The sequence below is a fragment of the Netta rufina genome (genome assembly GCF_964035555.1).
Source record: "Netta rufina genome assembly, chromosome: 32".
NCBI classification, from domain to species: Eukaryota; Metazoa; Chordata; class Aves; order Anseriformes; family Anatidae; genus Netta; species Netta rufina.
The window spans coordinates 855,879-875,333 of NC_140156.1; the positions used below are offsets into that span (position 1 = coordinate 855,879).

The 19,455-nt window shown below is 66.5% G+C and overlaps 2 protein-coding genes across 2 annotated transcripts; both read left to right on the plus strand.

Annotated features, from left to right (window-relative positions):
• Positions 1–2,045: 2,045 nt before the first annotated feature.
• On the plus strand, positions 2,046–6,571 carry LOC311220480 (dnaJ homolog subfamily B member 1-like). The gene is given in 6 exon segments (XM_084304025.1): positions 2,046–2,663; positions 4,624–4,858; positions 4,860–4,927; positions 4,930–5,057; positions 5,059–5,208; positions 5,317–6,571. Coding segments are annotated over 6 exon segments (1,023 nt in total). The 5' UTR covers positions 2,046–2,452; the 3' UTR covers positions 5,548–6,571.
• A 1,706-nt stretch (positions 6,572–8,277) lies between these two features.
• On the plus strand, positions 8,278–16,828 carry LOC311220530 (PDZ domain-containing protein GIPC1-like; the record flags this gene model as incomplete). Its single annotated transcript, XM_084304093.1, is given in 7 exon segments — positions 8,278–8,358; positions 8,360–8,608; positions 11,190–11,375; positions 13,891–14,071; positions 15,059–15,168; positions 15,258–15,339; positions 15,607–16,828. Coding segments are annotated over 7 exon segments (1,041 nt in total). The 3' UTR covers positions 15,759–16,828.
• Between the last annotated feature and the right edge of the window lie 2,627 nt (positions 16,829–19,455).

Genomic DNA, 19,455 nt, shown 5'->3' on the forward strand with positions numbered 1-19,455 from the left:
GCTGGGGACATGGGGGGGGCAGGGGATATTGGGGGGGGACATGGGGGAGGATAAGGGACATTGGGGGGGGCTGGGGACATTGGGGGGGGGGGCATGGGGGGGTCACTGTGTTGGGGACAGGGACTGGGGGGGGTCACCAGGTTGGGGACAAGCTGGGGGGGGCGGGGGGGGGGTCACAGTGTTGGGGGGGGTCACTGTTTTGGGGACAGGGAGTGTCACCCCCTTGGGGACAGGGCTCGTGCCACCCTGTGCCACTGCATGGGCCCGGGGGGGGGTCACTGTGCTGGGGGGGTCACCCCTTGGGGGCCGGGGGGGGGTCACCAGGTTGGGGACAGGGCCCCCGCCCCCGCCCCTCCCCCCTCCCCCCCTCAGGCCTGCAGGGGCTGCCCTGAGCCGGGCCGGGCTTCGCCGGCGCCTCTGCGCATGCGCGCGCCCTTCCCGTCCCTCTCCCGCAATGAGCGCATGCGCACTCGCTCCCCTCTCCACCCCGCCGCGTCGCGCATGCGCAGCGCTCCCTCCCCCCCACGCGGAACGCATGCGCCGCCTCGGGGCCTAGCGCATGCGCGGTGCGGACGCGGCGTCCTTCCCCCGTTCCCTCCCGTTCCCCCCCGGCCCGGCGAGGCTCGGGGCGGGCAGAGCGGGGGGGGGGGAGCGGGGGGCGGGGGACGGGAGGAACCGGGGCCGGGCCCGGTGCCGGCGGCGCCGCCTCACCTCGTAGTGCTTCATGCTGCCCGCTCCGCCGCCGCGCTGCCCCCACGTGACCGCCCACACCCCCTCGGCGCACCTGGCGAGCGGCTCAGCCAATCAGCGCGCCTCGCGTGGCGGCACGCGGCCAATCAGGGCCCGGGGAAGAGGGGGTGGGGGGGGGGGGGGGAGGAGAGGCGGGCTCGGTCTCCGGGGCAACGGGTAAGCATAGCAACGGCGGGGCCAATGGGAAGGGAGGGCGGTGCTGGGAGCCGGCCAATGGGCGGCGCGGCGGGGGGCGTCAGCGTGAGGGGCGGGGCCGGCAGGGGCGGGGCCTCCGGGTGAGGGCGGGGCCTGCAGGTGAGCGCGGGGGCGTGGTCTGCGGAGGAGGGCGGGGCCTGCAGAGGGGGCGGGGCTTTGCGGGGGCAGGGGGCGGGGCCGTGCTGGTCCCGTAGGGGCTGCAGGGCCCTGGGGGGCTCCGGGGGACCCTGGGGGGGGCTGGGGGGGGCTTGGGGGGAGGGGCAGGGCCGGGGGGGGGTCCTGGGGCCGCACCCACCCCCCCGCCCCCCCCCCCCCCCATGAGTCAGGGTGGGTTGCGCCCCAAGGGCTGAGTCAGCCGGGCGGGTGCTGGCGCAGCACCCATGGGTGCCAAGGGGGGGGGGGGAGGGTGCCCTGCCCCCAGCCAGGCTCTGGGACCTCCCTGGGGGGGGGGACAGGGTGGCAGCAGGGCTGGGGGGGGACATGAGGGGACACCGGGGGGGGGCACCAAGGGTCAGGGGACACACGTGGCAGCGCTGCCCCCCCCCCCCATGCCCCCCGTGTCCCGCCACCCCTGGGGGACCCGTCCGTGCTGTCACCTCACCCCTGTCACCCAGACAGCGTCCCCGGGGGTGACGGAGACACGGAGAGGGGGGTGGCGGGGGACAGGTTGACACGGGTGACACCGCCGGGGGTGACAGCGGCCTGCGCGTGGCGGTGACGAGGTGTCAGCGCGGGCGGTGGTGACGTTGGTGGCAGGTCCGGTTGTGTCTGTGGGTGACAGTCGGCAGCGTGACAGGCCCGGCTGTCACCACGAGGACGTTGGTGACAGGCCTGGGCTGGCGCTGCGGGTGACAGTTGCTATGGTGACAGGCCCGGGCTGTCCGTGGGGGTGACGGTCGCCATGGCAACAGACCTGGTGGCATTGGCGACAGGCCCAGACTGCCTCCATGGCTGCCCGTTGCCATGGCGACACGCGGGTTCCCGTTGCCATGGCGACAGGCCCGTGGTGGCGGCAGTCCCTGCTCAGCCCGTTGCCATGGCGACGCGCGGCGGGGGGGGGGGGGGGGGGGGGGGGGGCGCTGTTACCATGGCGACGCGCGGGGGGGGGGCCGGTTGCCACAGCGCCCTCCACCAATCACCGCGGGCTCCGGTTGCCATAGCGACGCCCCGCCCCCTCCCCGCGCGTGACGCCACGGCGGCGAAAACCCCGCCCTTCGTCACCATGACAACGGAGAAAGCCCCGCCCTCATCACCATGACAACGCCCCCTCCCTTCCCGCGAGCCTCCGGGAGCCCCTCCCTTTGTCCCCACCGCGCCTGCGCGCCCCCTCCCTTTTCCCCTGACGTCACGCGCCACGCGGGCGCTGATTGGCCGGCGCCTGGGCGCGGCCGGAAGGTTCTGGAGGCGGCGGCATCGCTCTGGAAGGTTCCGCCGCCGGGGCCTATTTAAGCGGCGGGGCCGGGCCGGGGCCGGGGCCGGGCGGCGGCGGCGGCGGCGGGGAGCGGGGATGGGGAAGGATTATTACCGCACGCTGGGGCTGGCCCGCGGGGCCTCGGACGAGGAGGTGAAGCGGGCCTACCGGCGGCAGGCGCTGCGCTTCCACCCGGACAAGAACAAGGAGCCCGGCGCCGAGGAGCGCTTCAAGGAGGTGGCCGAGGCCTACGACGTCCTCAGCGACCCCAAGAAGAGGGAGATCTTCGACAAGTACGGCGAGGAGGGTGAGCGCGGGGGGGGGGGAGGGGCCTGGTCCCGGGAAGTTTTGGGGGTGTGGGGGGAGAGGGGCCCGGCCCTGATGAGTTTTGGGGCCGGTTTCATTAAGTTTTGGGGGTGGGGGCCGGTAAATTGTTGGGGGGGCTCCTCGGTAGTGGTTAATTTTTTTTTCTGGGGGGTGGGGGAGATCCTGGGAAGTTTTGGCGGGAGATCTCTTTAGTTTGGGGGCTGTCGCTATTAACTTTTGAGGGGAGCCAGTAAATTAAGGGGGTTCCTGGTAAGTTTTTTTTGGAGGGGGTAGAAAGATCCCGGTAAAGTTTGTGGGGAGACGCACTAAGTTGAGGGAGGTCCTCAGTAAGAGGTTCCTGGTAGTGTTTTTTTGGGGGGGTCCCTGTAAGGTGGGGAGCTCCTGGTAACTTTTTTTTTTGGGGGGGGGGAAGACCCCAGTAAGCTGGGGGTCACCAGTAAGGTTTTTAGGGGGGGAGGCCTTGGTACGTGGGGGGAGGGGATCCCAGTATATGGAGGGAAGAGAGACCTCAGGAGTTTTTTTTTTGGGGGGGAGGCCCCATTAAATTAGGGGGGGAGAGCCCATTAAGGTGGGGGGCAGGGGAGGAGAAAGCCCCTGGTGTGATGGGGGTGGGTGGGGGGAGTCCTGGGATGTTTGGGGATGGGGGAGGCCCAGGGGTTTTGGGGGGGGGGGGGGGTGGGCCTGCTGGGGGGAAGCAAGGGGGGGGGGGTTGTTGTAGGGGCAGGTTGTCCCTGACCACAAAATGTCCTGCTCATGGGGGGGTTGTGGGGAAAATGGGGGTCAGGGGGGCAGTAATGGGGGGGGGGGGTCAGTAATGGGGGGGGGTATCGGGGGGCTGTAAGGGGCTGGTTTGTAGGGGGATAGGTTTTTGGGGAAAAGGGGTGATTTTGTAGGGTTAATGATGGGGGGGATTATTGGGGCAAGGTATTCTGGGGGGGGCACGGGGGGCAGGCAGGCTGTGGGGTTGATTTGGGGGGGGGGACGTGGGGGTTCTGGGGACAAGGCAGCTGGGGGTGTCAGTGGGGGATAATGGTGTTAGTGGGGAGGGGGCAGGGTTAGTTTGGGGGGGGGCATGGCAGAAAGGACTGAGGGGGTTAGGTTGGGGGGGTACAGGGGGGTGACAGGGCATCGGGTTCTTTTTGGGGGGGGGACAGGCTGTGAGGTTAGTTTGGGGGAGGCTACAGGGGGACAGCAGGTCGTGGGGGTTGGTTTTGGGGGGAGTACAGGGGGGGTGGCAGGCTGTGGGGGTCATTTTTGGGGGGGTTGTGGGGGCCAGCAGGCCGTGGGGGTTGTTTCTGGGGGGGGGGGAATTTGCTTTGGGGAGGGTACAGGGGGGCAGCAGGGCCATGGGTTACGGGACGGGGGGGGCACAGATTAAAGGCTTTTGGGAAGGTGGCCCCCAACAACCAGAACCCCCCTGGTGGGGAGCTCATCCCCCCTCTGGGCCCCACCAAAACATGGGGGGGGGATTCCCACCCCCGGGCCCCCCCCCAGGGCAGCGGGGCTGGGCTGGGCGTGGGAGGGAGCGGCGGCGTCAGGCCCCAGGGGGATGCGGGGCGCGGCGGGGGGGGCTGTGGGGCCGGTTTGGGGCTGGCTGGGGACAGGTCGGGGCAGCTGCCGCCACCCTCCCCTAATGAGGGGCCGGGCGGGGGGGGACCCTTCCAAAACAGCAGCACGGCCCCACGTAGCCCCAAGTGCCCCCCACCCTTTGTGAGACCCCCGCGGTGGAGGAAAGGAGCCTTTCCTCCCCTTATTTCTGAGCCAAAAAGGCAGGAATTGAGCCCAAAAGCCGCAGCTGGGTGTGGGAGCGGTGCCGCGGGGCTGGGCCGTGGCGCGGGGAGCGGCTCTGGCACGCGCTCGGCGGAGCAGGAAGAACTGGCCCGGCCGGTCCCGGGGCCCCGACAGAAAAACCCTTCAGCTTCTCTTCCTTCCCCTCCCAGGGCTGAAAGGCGGCGCCCCCGCCTCGGGGGCGGGGGGGGGCAACGGCCCCACCTTCACCTACACCTTCCGCGGCGACCCCCACGCCATGTTCGCCGAATTCTTCGACGGCCGCAACCCCTTCGACACCTTCTTCGTGCAGCGCAACGGCGACGAGGAGATGGACGTGGACGACGCCTTCACCACCTTCCACATGGGGGGCTTCGGCAACATCAGCTTCCCCCGCGGCCGGGGGAGCGGGCGGCCAGGAAGGGGCCGGGGGGTGCCGTAAGCAGGACCCCCCCGTCCTCTACGAGCTGAAGGTGTCCCTGAGGAGATCTACTCCGGCTGCACCAAGAAGATGAAGATCTCCCACAAGCGCCTCAACCCCGACGGCAAGACGGTGCGCACCGAGGACAAGATCCTCACCATCGAGGTGAAGCGCGGCTGGAAGGATGGGCACCAAAATCACCTTCCCCAAGGAGGGCGACCAGACCCCCACCAACATCCCCGCCGACATCGTCTTTGTTGTAAAAGACAAGCCCCACGCCGTCTTCCGCCGCGAGGGCTCCGACATCATCTACCCGGCCAAAATCAGCCTCCGCGAGGTGAGCGGCCTGCGAATCCTTATTTATTTTTTTTGGAGGGGGCTCAGGGAGTGGGTTTTGAGGTTTTGGGGCGGGTTTTTGAGCTTTTTTTTCCTCCCTCGAAACCAGGCGCTGTGCGGGTGCACGGTGAACACGCCGACGCTGGACGGCCGCACCATCCCCATGGTCTTCAAGGACGTGCTGAAGCCCGGCGTCAAGCGGCGCATCCCCGGCGAGGGGCTCCCCTACCCCAAAACCCCCGAGCAGCGCGGGGACCTCATCATCGAGTTCGAGGTCCGCTTCCCCGACAGGATCCCCCCCTCCTCGAAGCCCATCCTGGAGCAGATCCTGCCCGTCTAGCGCCCGCCGCGCGGACTCGGGGGGGTGTTTTTGGGGTGGTTTTCTTCTTTTCTCAAAGTTTTCGGGGGGGTTCTGCCCTTGTTTTTTGGAGTTTGGGGTTCCCCCCGGCAGAGAGGGGGCGCTGGGGGGCACCGCCTGGCTGCGGGGGGGGGCGGTTGGTCCCCCAAAAAAGAGCCCCCGGGGTGGCCAGGAGCTCGCTGGGGGCTCCCCACGACCACCTTGGGGGGGTTGGGGACCTCTTCGGGGGCTCCCCCCGCCCGTGGGGGTGACAAGGACCTCGCCGTGACTTCATCTCCATCTTCGCGTTCTGGGACCACATCCTGGCCCCCTCCCCGTCATTTTGGGGGGGGCAGGGACCACGCCGTGACTTCTCCATCATCTCCACCTCTGGGACCACGTCCTGGCCCCCTCCCCGTCATTTTGGGGTGACGAGGACCTCGCTGTGGTGTCACCCCTGTGCCACAACCGCGTCACATCCTCACCACGACCACCTCCGGGAGCCGGGGGCCTCCTCGTGTCCCCCTCCCCACCCCCGTTTGGGGCCAGGGACCGCGCTGTGACGCCCTCCCCACCCCCTCCACCTTCTGGGACCACCTCCTGGCCCCCTCCCCATCATTTTGGGGTGACGGGGACCACGCTGTGTCCCCCTCCCCACCCCCCGAGGGTGCCAGGAACCCCCCCGTGACCTCACCATGTGCTGGGACCTCTCGTGTCCCCTCCCCACCCCTGGGGGGGGGGGACAGGGACCACGGGGTCACCTCCCCGAGGCACCAGGGGTGCCGGGGACCCCACTGGGACCCCCCGAATACCACCCGGGGGGGGGGACAGGACCCCTGCCCACCCTCATCTCCCCGGGTGCTCGCTGGGTGCAGCCCCCCCCCCCCTAATTTCGGGACCCCCACCATGGGGTGCTTGCGGAGGCCGGGCTGGCCTCGCCCCTCTTATCCTTTGGGATAAAAACGCCCGGAAAAGGGTCTGTTCCTGCAACAGGAGCGCGCGCTGTACAGAGTTTGTATAAAGCCTTGTAAAGGTTCATGGGTAATTAGGAAAAATTCGTTAAAAGCGTCGTTGTGTCTGGGGGGAGTCCCCGAAATGTCATCCCTGGAGGGTTGGGATTTGGGGGGGGTCCCCAAAATGCCCTTCCCTGGGGGGTTGGGATTTGGGGGTGTCTCCAAAAATGTCTTCTACTGGGAGGTTGGGACTTGGGGAGGGTGCCCCCAAAATGTCCTTTCTGGGGGGGGTCTCTGAAATATTCTCTCCTAGGGGGTTGGGTTTTGGGGAGGGGGGTGTCTCCAAACTGTACCCTCTGGGGGATGGGGGATTTTGGGGGGGGGGTCCCTGAAGTGTCCTCTCCTGGGGGGGGATTTGGGGGGGGGGGGGGTCCTGAAATTTCCCCTGGGGGGGCTGGGTTTTGGCGGGGGGTTCCCCAAATGTCCTGGGGGACTGGGATTTGGGGGAGGTCCCCAAAATATCCTCTTGGGGGGGGGGCTGGGATTTGGGGGGGGGTCCCGAAATGTCCTCTACGGGCGTTTGGGATGTGGGGGGGGGCTCCCCCCTCCCCTCCCCTCCCCTCCCCCCCCCCGCTGCCGTTTGGGGGCCGCCTCCTCTCCTCCCTCCCCCGCCCTCCCCGCCCCGCGCGGGGCATGCCGGGACTTGTAGTCCGCCCCCCACCCACTCCCCCCCCGCCCCGCGCTTGGTACCGCCGCCCGCGGGCGGGGCCGGGCGGGGCGGGGCGCGACCATTCCCGAGAAGCGGGGGGGAGGGGGTGGGTGGGGAACCCTCCTCAGCTTCCCCTCGCCGCTCTCCCATTGGCCGGCCGAGCTGGGGCGCGGCGCTGATTGGGCGCGAGAGGCGGCGGGCCCCGCCCCCAGCCCTCCCCTCCCTTCCGGCGGGGCCTGGGCCCGGCAGCGCCCGGCTGGAGTTGGAGGAGCGGTGAGGGGGGGGGCGGCACCGGGCTGGGGGGGGGGGAACCGGGGCCGGGGGGGGGCGGAATTGGGCTGGGGGGGGCCTGGACCGGGCCGGGGGGGGGCGGCGGGACCCGGCCCGGGGCTGTTTGGGGGGGGGTCCCGGCCCCCCCCCCCCCCCCGCCGGTACCCGGCATTGGGGGGGGCCCTGAGGTGGGGGGGGGGCTGGGGGGGGGATCCGGGCCTTGGGCTGCACGGGGGGGTCCTGGGGTGTTCCCCCCCCCCCCCATTGCCTTGGTTTGGGGGGGCTGGGAGGGTCCCTGGGGGGTTGGGGGGGGTCAGAGGGGCCGTGGGGGGGTCGCTGAGGGGTCGGGGGGTCCCTGAGGGGGGCTGGGGGGGGGGGCTGAAGGGTCGGGGGGGGGCCTTGGAGGGGGGTGAGGGGGTGTGGGGGGGTCAGGGGGGTTTGGGGGGGGACTTTGAGGGGTCGAGGGGGAGGTTTGGGGGTGATCTGGGGGGGCTGTGGGGGGGGCTGAGGGGTCTGGGGGGGGTCCCATGGCAGTGGAGGGGGTTTGGGGGGGTCTCAGGGGTCTGGGGGGTCTGGGGTTGTCCCTGGGGGGGCGTCTGGGGGGGTCTTTGGGGGGGGGTTCTGTGTGCCCCCCCCCAGCCCCGTTTCTCATTTCCCCCCTCCTTTGCAGCCCCGCCGCCAGCAGCCTCCGGGAGGGGGCGACCCCGGAGCCCCCCCCGCCCCCCATCACCCACCAAACCCTCGGCGACCCCACGACCCCCCCCCCTCCTCACCCTTTAATCCCCCCCCCCCCCCCCCCAAATGCCGCTGGGCCTGGGCCGCCGCAAGAAGCCCCCCCCGCTGGTGGAGAACGAGGAGGCGGCGGGGGGGCCGGGGGGGGACCCCGGCGGAAACCCACGGCGGGGGGGGAGAAGGAGGAGGAGGAGGAGGAGGTGGAGGAGGGGGAGGGGGCGGGGGGGGGTTGGGGGTGACCCCCCCGGGGCTGCCGCCGCCCCCCCCGGCCCTGCGGCCCCGCCTGGTGTTCCACACGCAGCTGGCGCACGGCAGCCCCACCGGCCGCATCGAGGGCTTCAGCAACGTGCGAGAGCTCTACGGCAAGATCGCCGAGGCCTTCCGCATCCCCCCCGGAGAGGTGGGGGGCCGGGGGGGGGCACCCATGGGTGCTGCCAGGGTTGTTGAGGATGAGGGCACCCTTGGGTGCTGCGGGGGTGGGGGGGTTGTTGGGGATGAGGGCACCCTTGGGTGCTGTGGGACAGGGGGGTGTCAGGGCTGAGGGCACCCCTGGGTGCTGCAGGGCAGAGACATTGGGGGGGTTGTCAGGGACAAGGGCACCCATGGGTGCTGCGGGGCAGTGGGGTTGGGGGGTTGTCGGGGACAGGGGCACCCTGGGTGCTGCAGGGCAGAGAGATTGGGGGGGTTGTTGGGGACAAGGGCACCCATGGGGTGCTGCATGGGGGGTGTGGGGGTGTTGGGGATGAGGGTACCCCTGGGGGCTGGGGATGAGGGCACCCCTGGGTGCTGGGGGGTGTTGGGGATGAAGGCACCCCTGGGTGCTGCAGGGCAGAGAGATTGGGGGGGTTGTCAGGGACAAGGGCACCCGTGGGTGCTGAGGGGCAGTGGGATTGGGGGGTTGTCGGGGACAGGAGCATCCTTGGGTGCTGAGGGGTTGGGGGAGGTGTTGGGGATGAGGGCACCCTTGGGTGCTGAGGGGTTGGGGGGCGATTGTCAGGGATGAGGGCACCTTTGGGTGCTGCGGGGCAGTGGGGTTGGGGGGTTGTCAGGGATAGGGGCACCCCTGGGTGCTGCAGGGCAGAGAGATTGGGGGGGGTTGTTGGGGACGAGGGCACCCATGGGTGCTGCATGGGGGGTGTGGGGGTGTTGGGGATGAGGACACCCCTGGGTGCTGCGGGGTTGGGGGTTTGTCAGGGACAGGGGCACCCCTGGGTGCTGAGGGGATGTCTGGAATGAGGGCACCCTTGGGTGCTGCAGGGGTGGGGGGTGTTGGAGATGAGGGCACCCTTGGGTGCTGCGGGGCTGGGGGGTTGGGGCGTTGTTGGGGACAGGGGCATCCTTGGGTGCTGCAAGGCAGAGAGATTGCGGGGGTTGTCGGGGACAAGGGCACCCATGGGGTGCTGCCGGGGGGTGTTGAGGATGAGGACACCCCTGGGTGCTGCAGGGCAGTGGGGTTGGGGGGTTGTCGGGGACAGGGACATCCTTGGGCGCTGAGGGGTTGGGGGAGGTGTTGGGGATGAGGGCACCCTTGGGTGCTGCCGGGGGAGTGGGGGGGGTGTCGGGGATGAGGGCACCCCTGGGTGCTGCAGGGCAGGGGGGTTGTCAGGGAAAAGAGCACCCTTGGGTGCTATGGGACAGGGGGTGTCAGGGACGAGGGCACCCTTGGGTGCTGAGGGGTTGGGAAATTGTCAAGGATGAGGGCACCCCTGGGTGCTGGGGGACTGGAGGGGGGGTTTTCAGGGATGAGGGCACCCTTGGGTGCTGCAGGGCAGAGAGATTTGGGGGGTTGTCAGAGACAGGGGCACCCCTGGGTGCTGAGGGGGTGTCTGGGACGAGGGCACCCTTGGGTGCTATGGGGGTGGGGGGTGTTAGGGATGAGGACACCCTTGGGTGCCGAGTGGTCGGGGATGAGGGCACCCCTGGGCCCTGCGGGACAGGGTGGGTGTTGGTGTTGGGGATGAGGGCACCCTTGGGTGCCGGGGGGTAGGAGGAGGTACATGGGGAACGGGGTAAGGCATGGGGAACGGGGTAAGGCACCCTTGGGTGCTGAGGGGTTGGGGGGTGTTGGGGATGATGGCACCCCTGGGTGCTGTGGGGTGTCAGAGACAAGGGCACCCTTGGGTGCTGCAGGGTGGGGGGAGGTACATGGGCAACAGGGTGAGGCACCCTTGGGTGCTGAGGGGTTGGAGGGTGTCAGGGACATGGGCACCCTTGGGTGCTGCGGGGTGTGGGGGGGTTATGGGCACAGGGGGTTCTTGGGGGGGGGTGTCGGGGACGAGGGCACCCCTGGGTGCTGGGGGGGGGTTTGGGGATGGGGGTGGGCACCCTGTGGGTGTCTGGGGGGGGGGGGCAGGGCTGGGACAGCAGCGGGGGGGTCTCAGTGGGGATCCCCAGGGCGAGGGGCGGCACCGGGAGTCTGGGGGGGGTCTCTGGGTTTTGGGGGAGTCTGTGGGTTTGGGGGGGGGTGTGGGGGGAGGGCGTGGGGGTGTGGGGGGGGTCTGTGGGTTTGGGGGGGGGTGTGGGGGGGTGTGGGGGAGGGCGTGGGGGTGTGGGGGGGGTCTGTGGGTTTGGGGGGGGGTGTGGGTGTTTGGGGGGGGTCTGTGGGTTTTGGGGGGGTCTGTGGGTGTGGGGGGGGTGTGTGGGTTTGGGGGGGTTGTGGGGGTGTGGGGGGGGTGTGGGTTTTGGGGGGGGTGTGTGGGTGTGTGTGCGGGGTATGTGGGTTTGGGGGGGGTGTGGGTTTGGTGGGGGTCTGTGGGTTTTGGGGGGGGGTCTGTGGGGTGTGTGGGGGGGGTGTGTGTTTTGGGGGGGTGTGTGGGTTTTGGGGGGGTCTGTGGGTGTGTGGGGGGGGTGTGGGTTTGGGGGAGGTTGTGGGGGTGTGTGTGGGGTTCTGTGGGTGTGTGTGGGGGTCTGTGGGTGTGGGGGGGGTGTGTGGGTGTGGGGTGGGTGCGGGGGGGTGACGGTGGTGCCGCCCCCCCCCCCAGGTGATGTTCTGCACGCTGAACACGCACAAGGTGGACATGGAGAAGCTGCTGGGGGGGCAGATCGGGCTGGAGGACTTCATCTTCGCGCACACCAAGGGGCAGCGCAAGGAGGTCGAGGTGCTCAAGTCCGAGGAGGCGCTGGGGCTCACCATCACCGACAACGGCGCCGGATACGCCTTCATCAAGGTCGGGACCCCCCCCCCCGTGAGGATGGGACCCCCCCTCGAGGGGACAAGACCCCCCCCCCCCCGAGGGGACGGGACCCACCCCGAGGGGATGGGACCCCCCCGGGGCACCTCCGTGGGGACAGGATCCCCCTAAGCCACACGGGGATGGGGCTGAAGGGGGGTGTGGGGATGGCCCCGAGGGTCTCGGGGGGGTGTTTTTGGGTACGGGGACCCCCCCCAGAACCCCCCCCGTGAAGATGGGACCCCCCATGGGGATGAGACCCCCCCCGAGGGGACAGGACCCCCCTGGGATCCCCCAATGGGGACAGGATCCCCCTAAGCCACACGGGGATGGGGCTGAAGGGGGGTGTGGGGATGGCCCCGAGGGTCTCGGGGGGGGTGTTTTTGGGTACGGGGACCCCCCCAGAACCCCCCCCCCGTGAAGATGGGACCCCCCATGGGGATGAGACCCCCCCCCGAGGGGACAGGACCCCCCTGGGATCCCCCAATGGGGACAGGATCCCCCTAAGCCACACGGGGATGGGGCTAAAGGGGGTGTGGGGATGGCCCCGAGGGTCTTGGGGGGGGTGTTTTTGGGTAGGGGGACACCCCCGGGACGCCCCCCGTGGAGATGGGACCCCCCCATGGGGACAGGACCCCCCCCCCGAGGGGACAGGACCCCCCTGGGGGGGTGGGGTAGGGGGCACTGGGGGACAGCCCTGAGTGTCGGTGGGGGGGGGCACGGGGGTGTCCCTTGGTGCTGTTGGGGGACTTGGGGACCCCAAAATCCCCCTGGGGCCCTATTGGGACTCGAGGGGACCCCAAACCCCAGCTTGGGTCACACAGGGGGACCCCAAAAGTCCCCTCAGGACCCCAAAACCCCCTCTCAGGACACACGGGGGGACCCCAAAACCCCTCAGGACCCATCTGGACACAAGGGGGGACCCCAAAGCCCCTCATGGGACCCCAAAACCCCCCTTGGACTACACGGGGGGACCCCAAAAGCCCCCTTCGGCCCCCATCTGGGCACATGGGGGGACCCCAAAACCTCTCTTGGGACCCCAAAACCCCCTTTGGGCCCCATCTGGGTGTACAGGGGTACCCCTAAAACTCGCCTCGGGACCCCAAAAGTCCCCTCAAGCCCCATCTGGACACACGGGGCGACCCCACAATCTCTTTTGGGATCCCCAACCCCTCCTTAGGCCACACCCAGGGATCCCAAAAGCCCCCTCAGGCCCCATCTGGGCACACGGGGGTACCCGAAACCCCCCTGGAGCCCCGACTGGACACACAGGGGGACCCCAACCCCCCCTCAGGACCCTAAAACCCCCACCGGGGCCCTGCCTGGGCTCACGGTGTCCCCAAAACCCTCTTGGTCCCCATCTGGACACTGGAGGGAACCACAAAACCCCCTTTGGGCCCCATCTTGGCATACCCCAAACCCCCCCTTGGGACCCCAAAAGCTCCCTCAAGCCCCATCTGGGCACATGGGGGGACCCCAAATCCTCTCTTGGGATCCCAAAACCCCCTTTGGGACACACAGGGGGACCCCAAAACTCCACTCGGGACCCCAAAAGCCCCCTCAAGCCCCATCTGGGCACATGGGGGGACCCCAAAACTTCTATTGTGATCCCAAAACCCCCTTTGGGACACAGAGGGGGACCCCAAAACCCCCTGGGACCCCATCTAGACACGGGGGGGACCCTAAAACCCCCTTTGGGCTCCATTTGGGCGTACAGGGTACCCTAAAACTCTCCTCGGGACCCCAAAAGCCCACTCAAGCCCCATCTGGACACATGGGGCAACCCCAAAATCTCTTTTGGGATCCCCAAACCCACCTTGGGCCACACCCAGGGACCCCAAAAGCCCCCTCGGGCCCCATCTGGGCACACGGGGGGACCTCAACCCCCCCCCTGGGGCATACAGGCAGACTCCTAAAACCCCCCTTGGGACCCCAAAAGCCCCTTCAAGCCCCATCTGGACACACGAGGGAACCCCAAACCCCTCTCAGGACTCCAAAACCCCCCTTGGGTCACACGGGGAACCCCAAAACCTCCTTGGAACCCATCTGGACACACGGGTGGACCCCAAAACCCCTCTCAGAACCCCCAACACTCCCCCTTGGGCCCTGTCTGGACACACGGGGTGACCCCAAAACCCCCCTCAGGACACATGGGGGGACCCCAAAAGCCCACTTGGGACCCCAAAACCCCCCTCAGGACACAAGAGGGGACCCCAAACCCCCCCTTGGGCCATACGGGGGGACCCCAAAAGCCCCCTTGGGACCCCAAAAGCCTTCTTAGGACACATGGGGGGGGATCCCAAAAGCCCCCTTGGGACCCCAACCCCCCCTCAGGACACATGAGGGTACCCCAACCCCCCCTTGGGCCACACGGGGGGACCCCAAAACCCTCTCAGACCCCCTCTGGATGCACAGGGTCACCCCAAAACCCCCTCGAGCTCCACCTGGGGGGTTGTGGGGCCAGACCCCGGTGTCTGGGGGGGGTCTCAGCCGATCTCTCTCCCCCCCCCAGCGCATCAAGGAGGGCAGCGTGATCGACCGCATCCCGGTGATCGGGGTCGGGGACATGATCGAGGCCATCGACGGGCGCAGCCTGGTGGGCGCGCGGCACTTCGAGGTGGCCAAGCTGCTGAAGGAGCTCCCCAAGGGGCGCCCCTTCGCCCTGCGCCTCACCGAGCCCCGAAAAGCCTTCGGTGAGCCCCTACTGGGAGCACTGGGAGCACTGGGAGCCCCACCACGCAGGGCGGAAGGGGGCCCTGCCCCGTGGGTTTGGGGTGAGGGGGCGGGGATGGGGCTGAGCTGAAGGTGGAGGGGGGCTGTAGCACCCAGGGGACCCCAAAACTCAGGTAGGGGATTACAGGGGGCTATACAGCACCCAGGGGACCCCAAAACTTAAAGGGAGTCTTGTAGAGGGCTCTGTAACCCCGAAGGGACCCCAAAACCTAAGGGTGGTCTTATGGAGAGCTTCATGATACCCAGGAGACCCCAAAACTCATGTAGGGGCTTACAGAGGGTTTTTCAGCACCCAGGGGACCCCAAAACTCAAAGGGGTCTTGTAGAGGGCTCTGTAGCACCCAGAGGATCCCAAAACCCCAGAGGGGGGCTTTTAGAGGGTTACGTAACACCCAGGGGACCCCAAAACTCAGGTAGGGGCTTATAGAGGGTTAGATAGCACCCAGGGGACCCCAAAACCTAAGGGTGGTCTTATGGAGGGCTTGGTAGCACCCAGAGGATCCCAAAATCCAAGAGGGGGGGGCTTTTAGAGGGTTAAATAGCACCCAGGGGACCCCAAAACTCAGGGGGGGGGTCTTATAAAGGGTTACATAGCACCCAGGGAACCCCAAAACTCAAAGAGGAGCTTACAGAGGGTTACGTAGCCCCCAAGGGACCCCAAAACCATGAGGGGGGAACCCCAAAACCCTAAGGGGGGGTCTTATAGAGGATTACACAGCACCCAGGGGACCCCAAAACCCTAAGGGGGGACCCCAAAACCCTAAAGGGGGCCAACGAAGGGACCCCACAAACCCGTCAGGAGCCGATTGGGGCAGGTCGTTGGCCCAAAACCCAAACTGCCGGGGGTCCTCTAACTTGGGGTGTCACGGGGGACCCCCAAATCCTAACGAGGGGCACCCCGACCTTTTGGGGCCCCCCCTTTTTTTCCTCTCCCCCCCCCGTTTCAGACATGATCAGCCAGCGAGCGTCGGGGGGCAGAGGCGGCGGCACCCAGCTGGGCACCGGCCGGGGCACCCTGCGGCTGCGTGCACGGGGTCCCGCCACCGTGGAGGAGCAGGTGGGCCACCCTAGGGTGCTTTTTTGGGGTGGGGGGAACCCCAGCACCCCAATAATTCCCCCTGTTCCCCCCCCCCCCTTCCCACACAGCCCTCAGCCTTCGAGGAGCGAGCCATCGCCAAGGTGGACGACCTGCTGGAGAGCTACATGGGCATCCGCGACACCGAGCTGGGTGAGCCGGCACCCAAGGGTGCTGGGGGGGCGGGGGGGGCACCCAGGGGTGTGCCCGCACCTGGGGGTGCCTGGGGGGGCCACACAGAGGTGCTGGGGGGGCACCCGGGGGTGATGAGGGGGGCACCAAGGATACGGGGCCGCACGTGGGGCGCTCCCCCTTGGGCTGGGCCGTCCTGGGTGTCCCATGGGTTCCCCCGGGGGGGGCCCTTGGGTGCCCTGGGGGTGTCCCTCGGGTGTCCCCTGACCGTCCCCCGCGTCCCCGCAGCCGCCACCATGGTGGAGCTGGGCCGGGACGCCCGCGACCCCGACGCGCTGGCGCAGGCGCTGGACTCGCAGCTCGGCGACTTCGCCTTCCCCGACGAGTTCGTCTTCGACGTCTGGGGGGCCATCGGCGACGCCAAGGTGGGGCGCTGCTGAGGGGGGGCTCCCCCCCCAAAAAAAGAACATCCACCAGAACCTTGGAACTGCGCCACCCCCGCTCTGCTCCCCCCACTTCTCTTCTTTGGGACCCTCCCGAAGGACCTGGGTGCCCCCACCCCAATTCCCAACCTGCCCCCCCCCCCCCACTTTTTAACCAGGATCCCCCCCCCCCCCCCCCGCACACACCTGGAATCTTCACTACACGCTGGGACCCCCCCTGCTGGACCTGGGTGCCCCCCCCTCAATAATATCCCCCCCACTGCTCCACCATGGGCTTGAGGACCCCCCCCAAATAGGTTTGGGCCCCCCCAGTCCTGAATAGCGACCCCCCCCCCCAATAGCCTGGGACCTTCACATGGGGCTTGGGTGCCCCCACTTTCAATGGGACCTCCCCCAGGTAGCCTGGGACCCCCCCAAGTGGCCTTGAACCCCCCCCCAAATGGTCTGGGACCCCCCCAGGAGCCTGAAACCCCCCCCAAGCTGTCCAGGGACGTAAAACGCTACCCCCCCCCTTTACTTTGCCTCCCCCCCCTTAACCACTACAGGGGGATTTTCCAGCCCCCCCCATCTCAGGGGGCATCCCTCAGTGGTGCCCCCCCCCATGACACTAGTGTGCCCCCCCCCAGGGTGAGCAATGAGGGTCCAGCCTCACCCCCCCTCCCCCCCAAAAGGGTTTTTATTTGGGGGGGGGGGCTGCAGACCGGAGCCACCCTGTTCCCCCCCCCAATCAGGGTCTGTCCGTTCCGGTGCCAATCTGAGCCTGTCACACACTGTCCCCCCCCCCCCCCAAAAAAGCGCTGTCCCCCCCTCACCATGCTGTCCCCCCCCCCCCAAAGCGCTGTGTCCCCCCCCAGACACCCGGGTCTGCCCGTGCCCCCCCCCCCATCGCACTGACTACCTCGGGGGGGGTGGGGGGGGGGCAGCACAACCCCCCCCCCCTTGGTGGCTCTGTCCCCTGGAGGGGGCTGTGGGGGGGTGGGGGGGGCGCTCACTGTGTCCCCTGGAGCTTTGGGGGGGGGTCACAGCCCCCCCCGGGGCCTATTTTTGTATTTTACATGTAAAGTGACTTTAACATAAAATAGGGAGAAATTGGGAGTGGTCGGTGCTTGTGGGGGTTTTTGGGGGGGGGCGGGACGATGTTTGGGGGGGGGGGGGCGTTTTGGGGATGATGGGGGACATTTGGGGGGGCATGGGGATGTTTTGGGGGGGACATTGGGGGAGGGTTTGGGGGGGGCTCTGCTTGAGCCCGGCTGTGCTGGGGAGGGACCTGGGGGGTTCTTGGGGGAGGGGGAGGCAGGGGGGAAGGGTCAGGGTTGGGGTCAGGGTTGAATTTGGGGTCAGGGTTGGGGTCAGGGTCATCCAGGTTTGGTTTGAAGCTGGTTTTGGAGCGTAGGGCTCTGTTTATGGCTTCCTTTAGGGTTGGGGCAGGTTTAGGGTTAGCGACGGGGTTGGGAATGGGGTTAGGGTTATTGGGGGGTTATTGTGGGGTTCGGTGTTTTCCGGGCTGGGTGCTGGGGTTGGTTCGGGGGCCCTTTACGCTTTAGGTTTGGGTTGGGACCGGCTTCTGGCTCCGGGTTCTCTCTCTTTGGGGTAGGGCTGGCTTTCGGGCGTGGTTTGGGAACGGGGATGGGGCTCGGGTTGGCTTTTGGGGCCGGTCTCTTTCCCTCACCGTTCCCAATGCTTTTCCCGGGGCTGGAGTTGGGCTTTTGGGGTTGAAACGGGCTCTGATGGGAGCTCGAAGCTTTGAGCAGTGGGACTGCCAGGCGAATTGTCCCAAACCGCCGTGAATTCAGGCCGAGTTTCTGGAAAATCTCAAAAAAAAAAAAAAAAAAAAAAAAAAAGTGGTGGGGAAGAGGGGAGAGCTCGTTCTTTTCCCAAATCCCCGGATTTCGACGTCGAGCCGCCCCCTGCCCTGGGCAGCACCTCTGGAGGAGTTCTGCTTCTGTCATTTCCACGAGAAAAATAGCAATCAGCCTAAATACACAATTTTGCAGAAGTCTCAGACTCCGTTGGTCCCTTGGGGGAATCCAGCGGGCGACGCCAAGGTCCCAATGGGATCGAGGGGGCTGCGGGGAGGGTGGGGAGGGGGAACCCTCGGCCATTTGAGCCCAGGCTGCGGAAGGAGCGGGGAAGGGCCGAGTGCTGGAGTCCCTGAGTAATCCGGGGGTGGCAGCGACCTCGAAGAAAGAAGATATTTGGAGCAGAAACAGGGCCAGGATTTAGGGACGGCACAGGAACGGGTGTTTAGGCGGGGGAGAGAGCGTCAAAATAAGGCTGGAAGCGAGTTTGGGAGAAGGGCTTTTGGTGAGCAGGGAGCTTTTGGGGGAACTCGGGCACTGGCAAACCCCTGAATTACAAAATTACAGAATCCCAGAATAATTAGGGTTGGAAAAGCCCCCCGGGACCCTCTGGTCCTAAACCACGTCCCCAGACACCACGTCCAAGCTGCATTTTTAAGGAGAGCCCAGCGGGAGACATTGGCAAAGCCAGGGAGATGGGGAAAAAAAAAAACAACAAAAAAAACGCGAGGCTGGGGAGAGGGGAGGATCGGTGGGGAGGTGGCAAAGCCCCCGGAGGGACAACTTCATTTGGGGTGGCCGCCGGTGGGACCCGTTAAGAGTTTCAGAAACCTCCGAGTTTGCTTCTGACTTCGACCTCCTGAGAGTTCTCTTTGGCTCCCTCTCGGCATCTGCACTAATGCGCCAGGGCACTCGTTAAAACAGAAGTCCTAATTAGCCATGACGCTGGCCATAATTGTCTTCAAGTCTTGCGTGGCCGAGCGGGGAAATACTGGGTGGAATGAATAAGGGAAGATTGCAGTGGCTGGCTAAGGAGAAATGGATCTCTGCCTTTTTCAGGTTTCTTTATTTTTCATCTTAAAGAGTCACCAATGCCAATAGTCCCTGATTTCGACCCAGAAGGTATCCTACTGGAGTCTGCAGACAAGGAAGAGGGGAAAGGGAATGGAAAAGGAAAAGGAAAAGGAAAAGGAAAAGGAGGTTCCTCGCCATCAGAAAATGGATGGCCACTGAACCCCCTTTTCTCTTACCAGCCACCCAGGATTCAGATCTCAAATCTTTCTACTTTCTACTGTGGTCTGTAGCTGGGTGTTACAGCTCCTTTGCCTCATTTTTTCCCCCCCATTTTTTTTTTTTTTTTTGACATTTTGCCACATGTATCCAGCCCCCACTGTGACAAAAAAGCAATTTTTGTGTCAGGCCCAGCACCCCCCTAAGCACTCACTGCATGGCATTGTGCATGCTAATCCTCGCTCTGCCCCAATTTTTTAATCCCCGGGTGATTGGGGACGACGTTAAACAGCACTGGCCCAAGTGTTGATCGCTGACGGATAAGCTAGCACCAAAATAACCACGGGACGTGGTGCTGCTGATCGCATTTGGGCCTGAGGGTGCCGGCAATTTCCCACACACTCTATCTATAATCAATCTATCTATCTATCTATCTATCTATCTATCTATCTATCTATCTCTATCTAATCTATTTAATCTATTTATATTTATCTTAATACCCTCTATCCGTCCCTGTCTCACTGATATGCTGAGAAATAAACCATGGGTGGTGGTGGCAGATGTCTTGCTATGGTCAAGGTTCACAACATCCCGCACCCCTTGTGCACATTGTGTCACAGCAGGCAGTTAGGAGTTCCCTTCCTTCATCTAATTAGATCATCTAA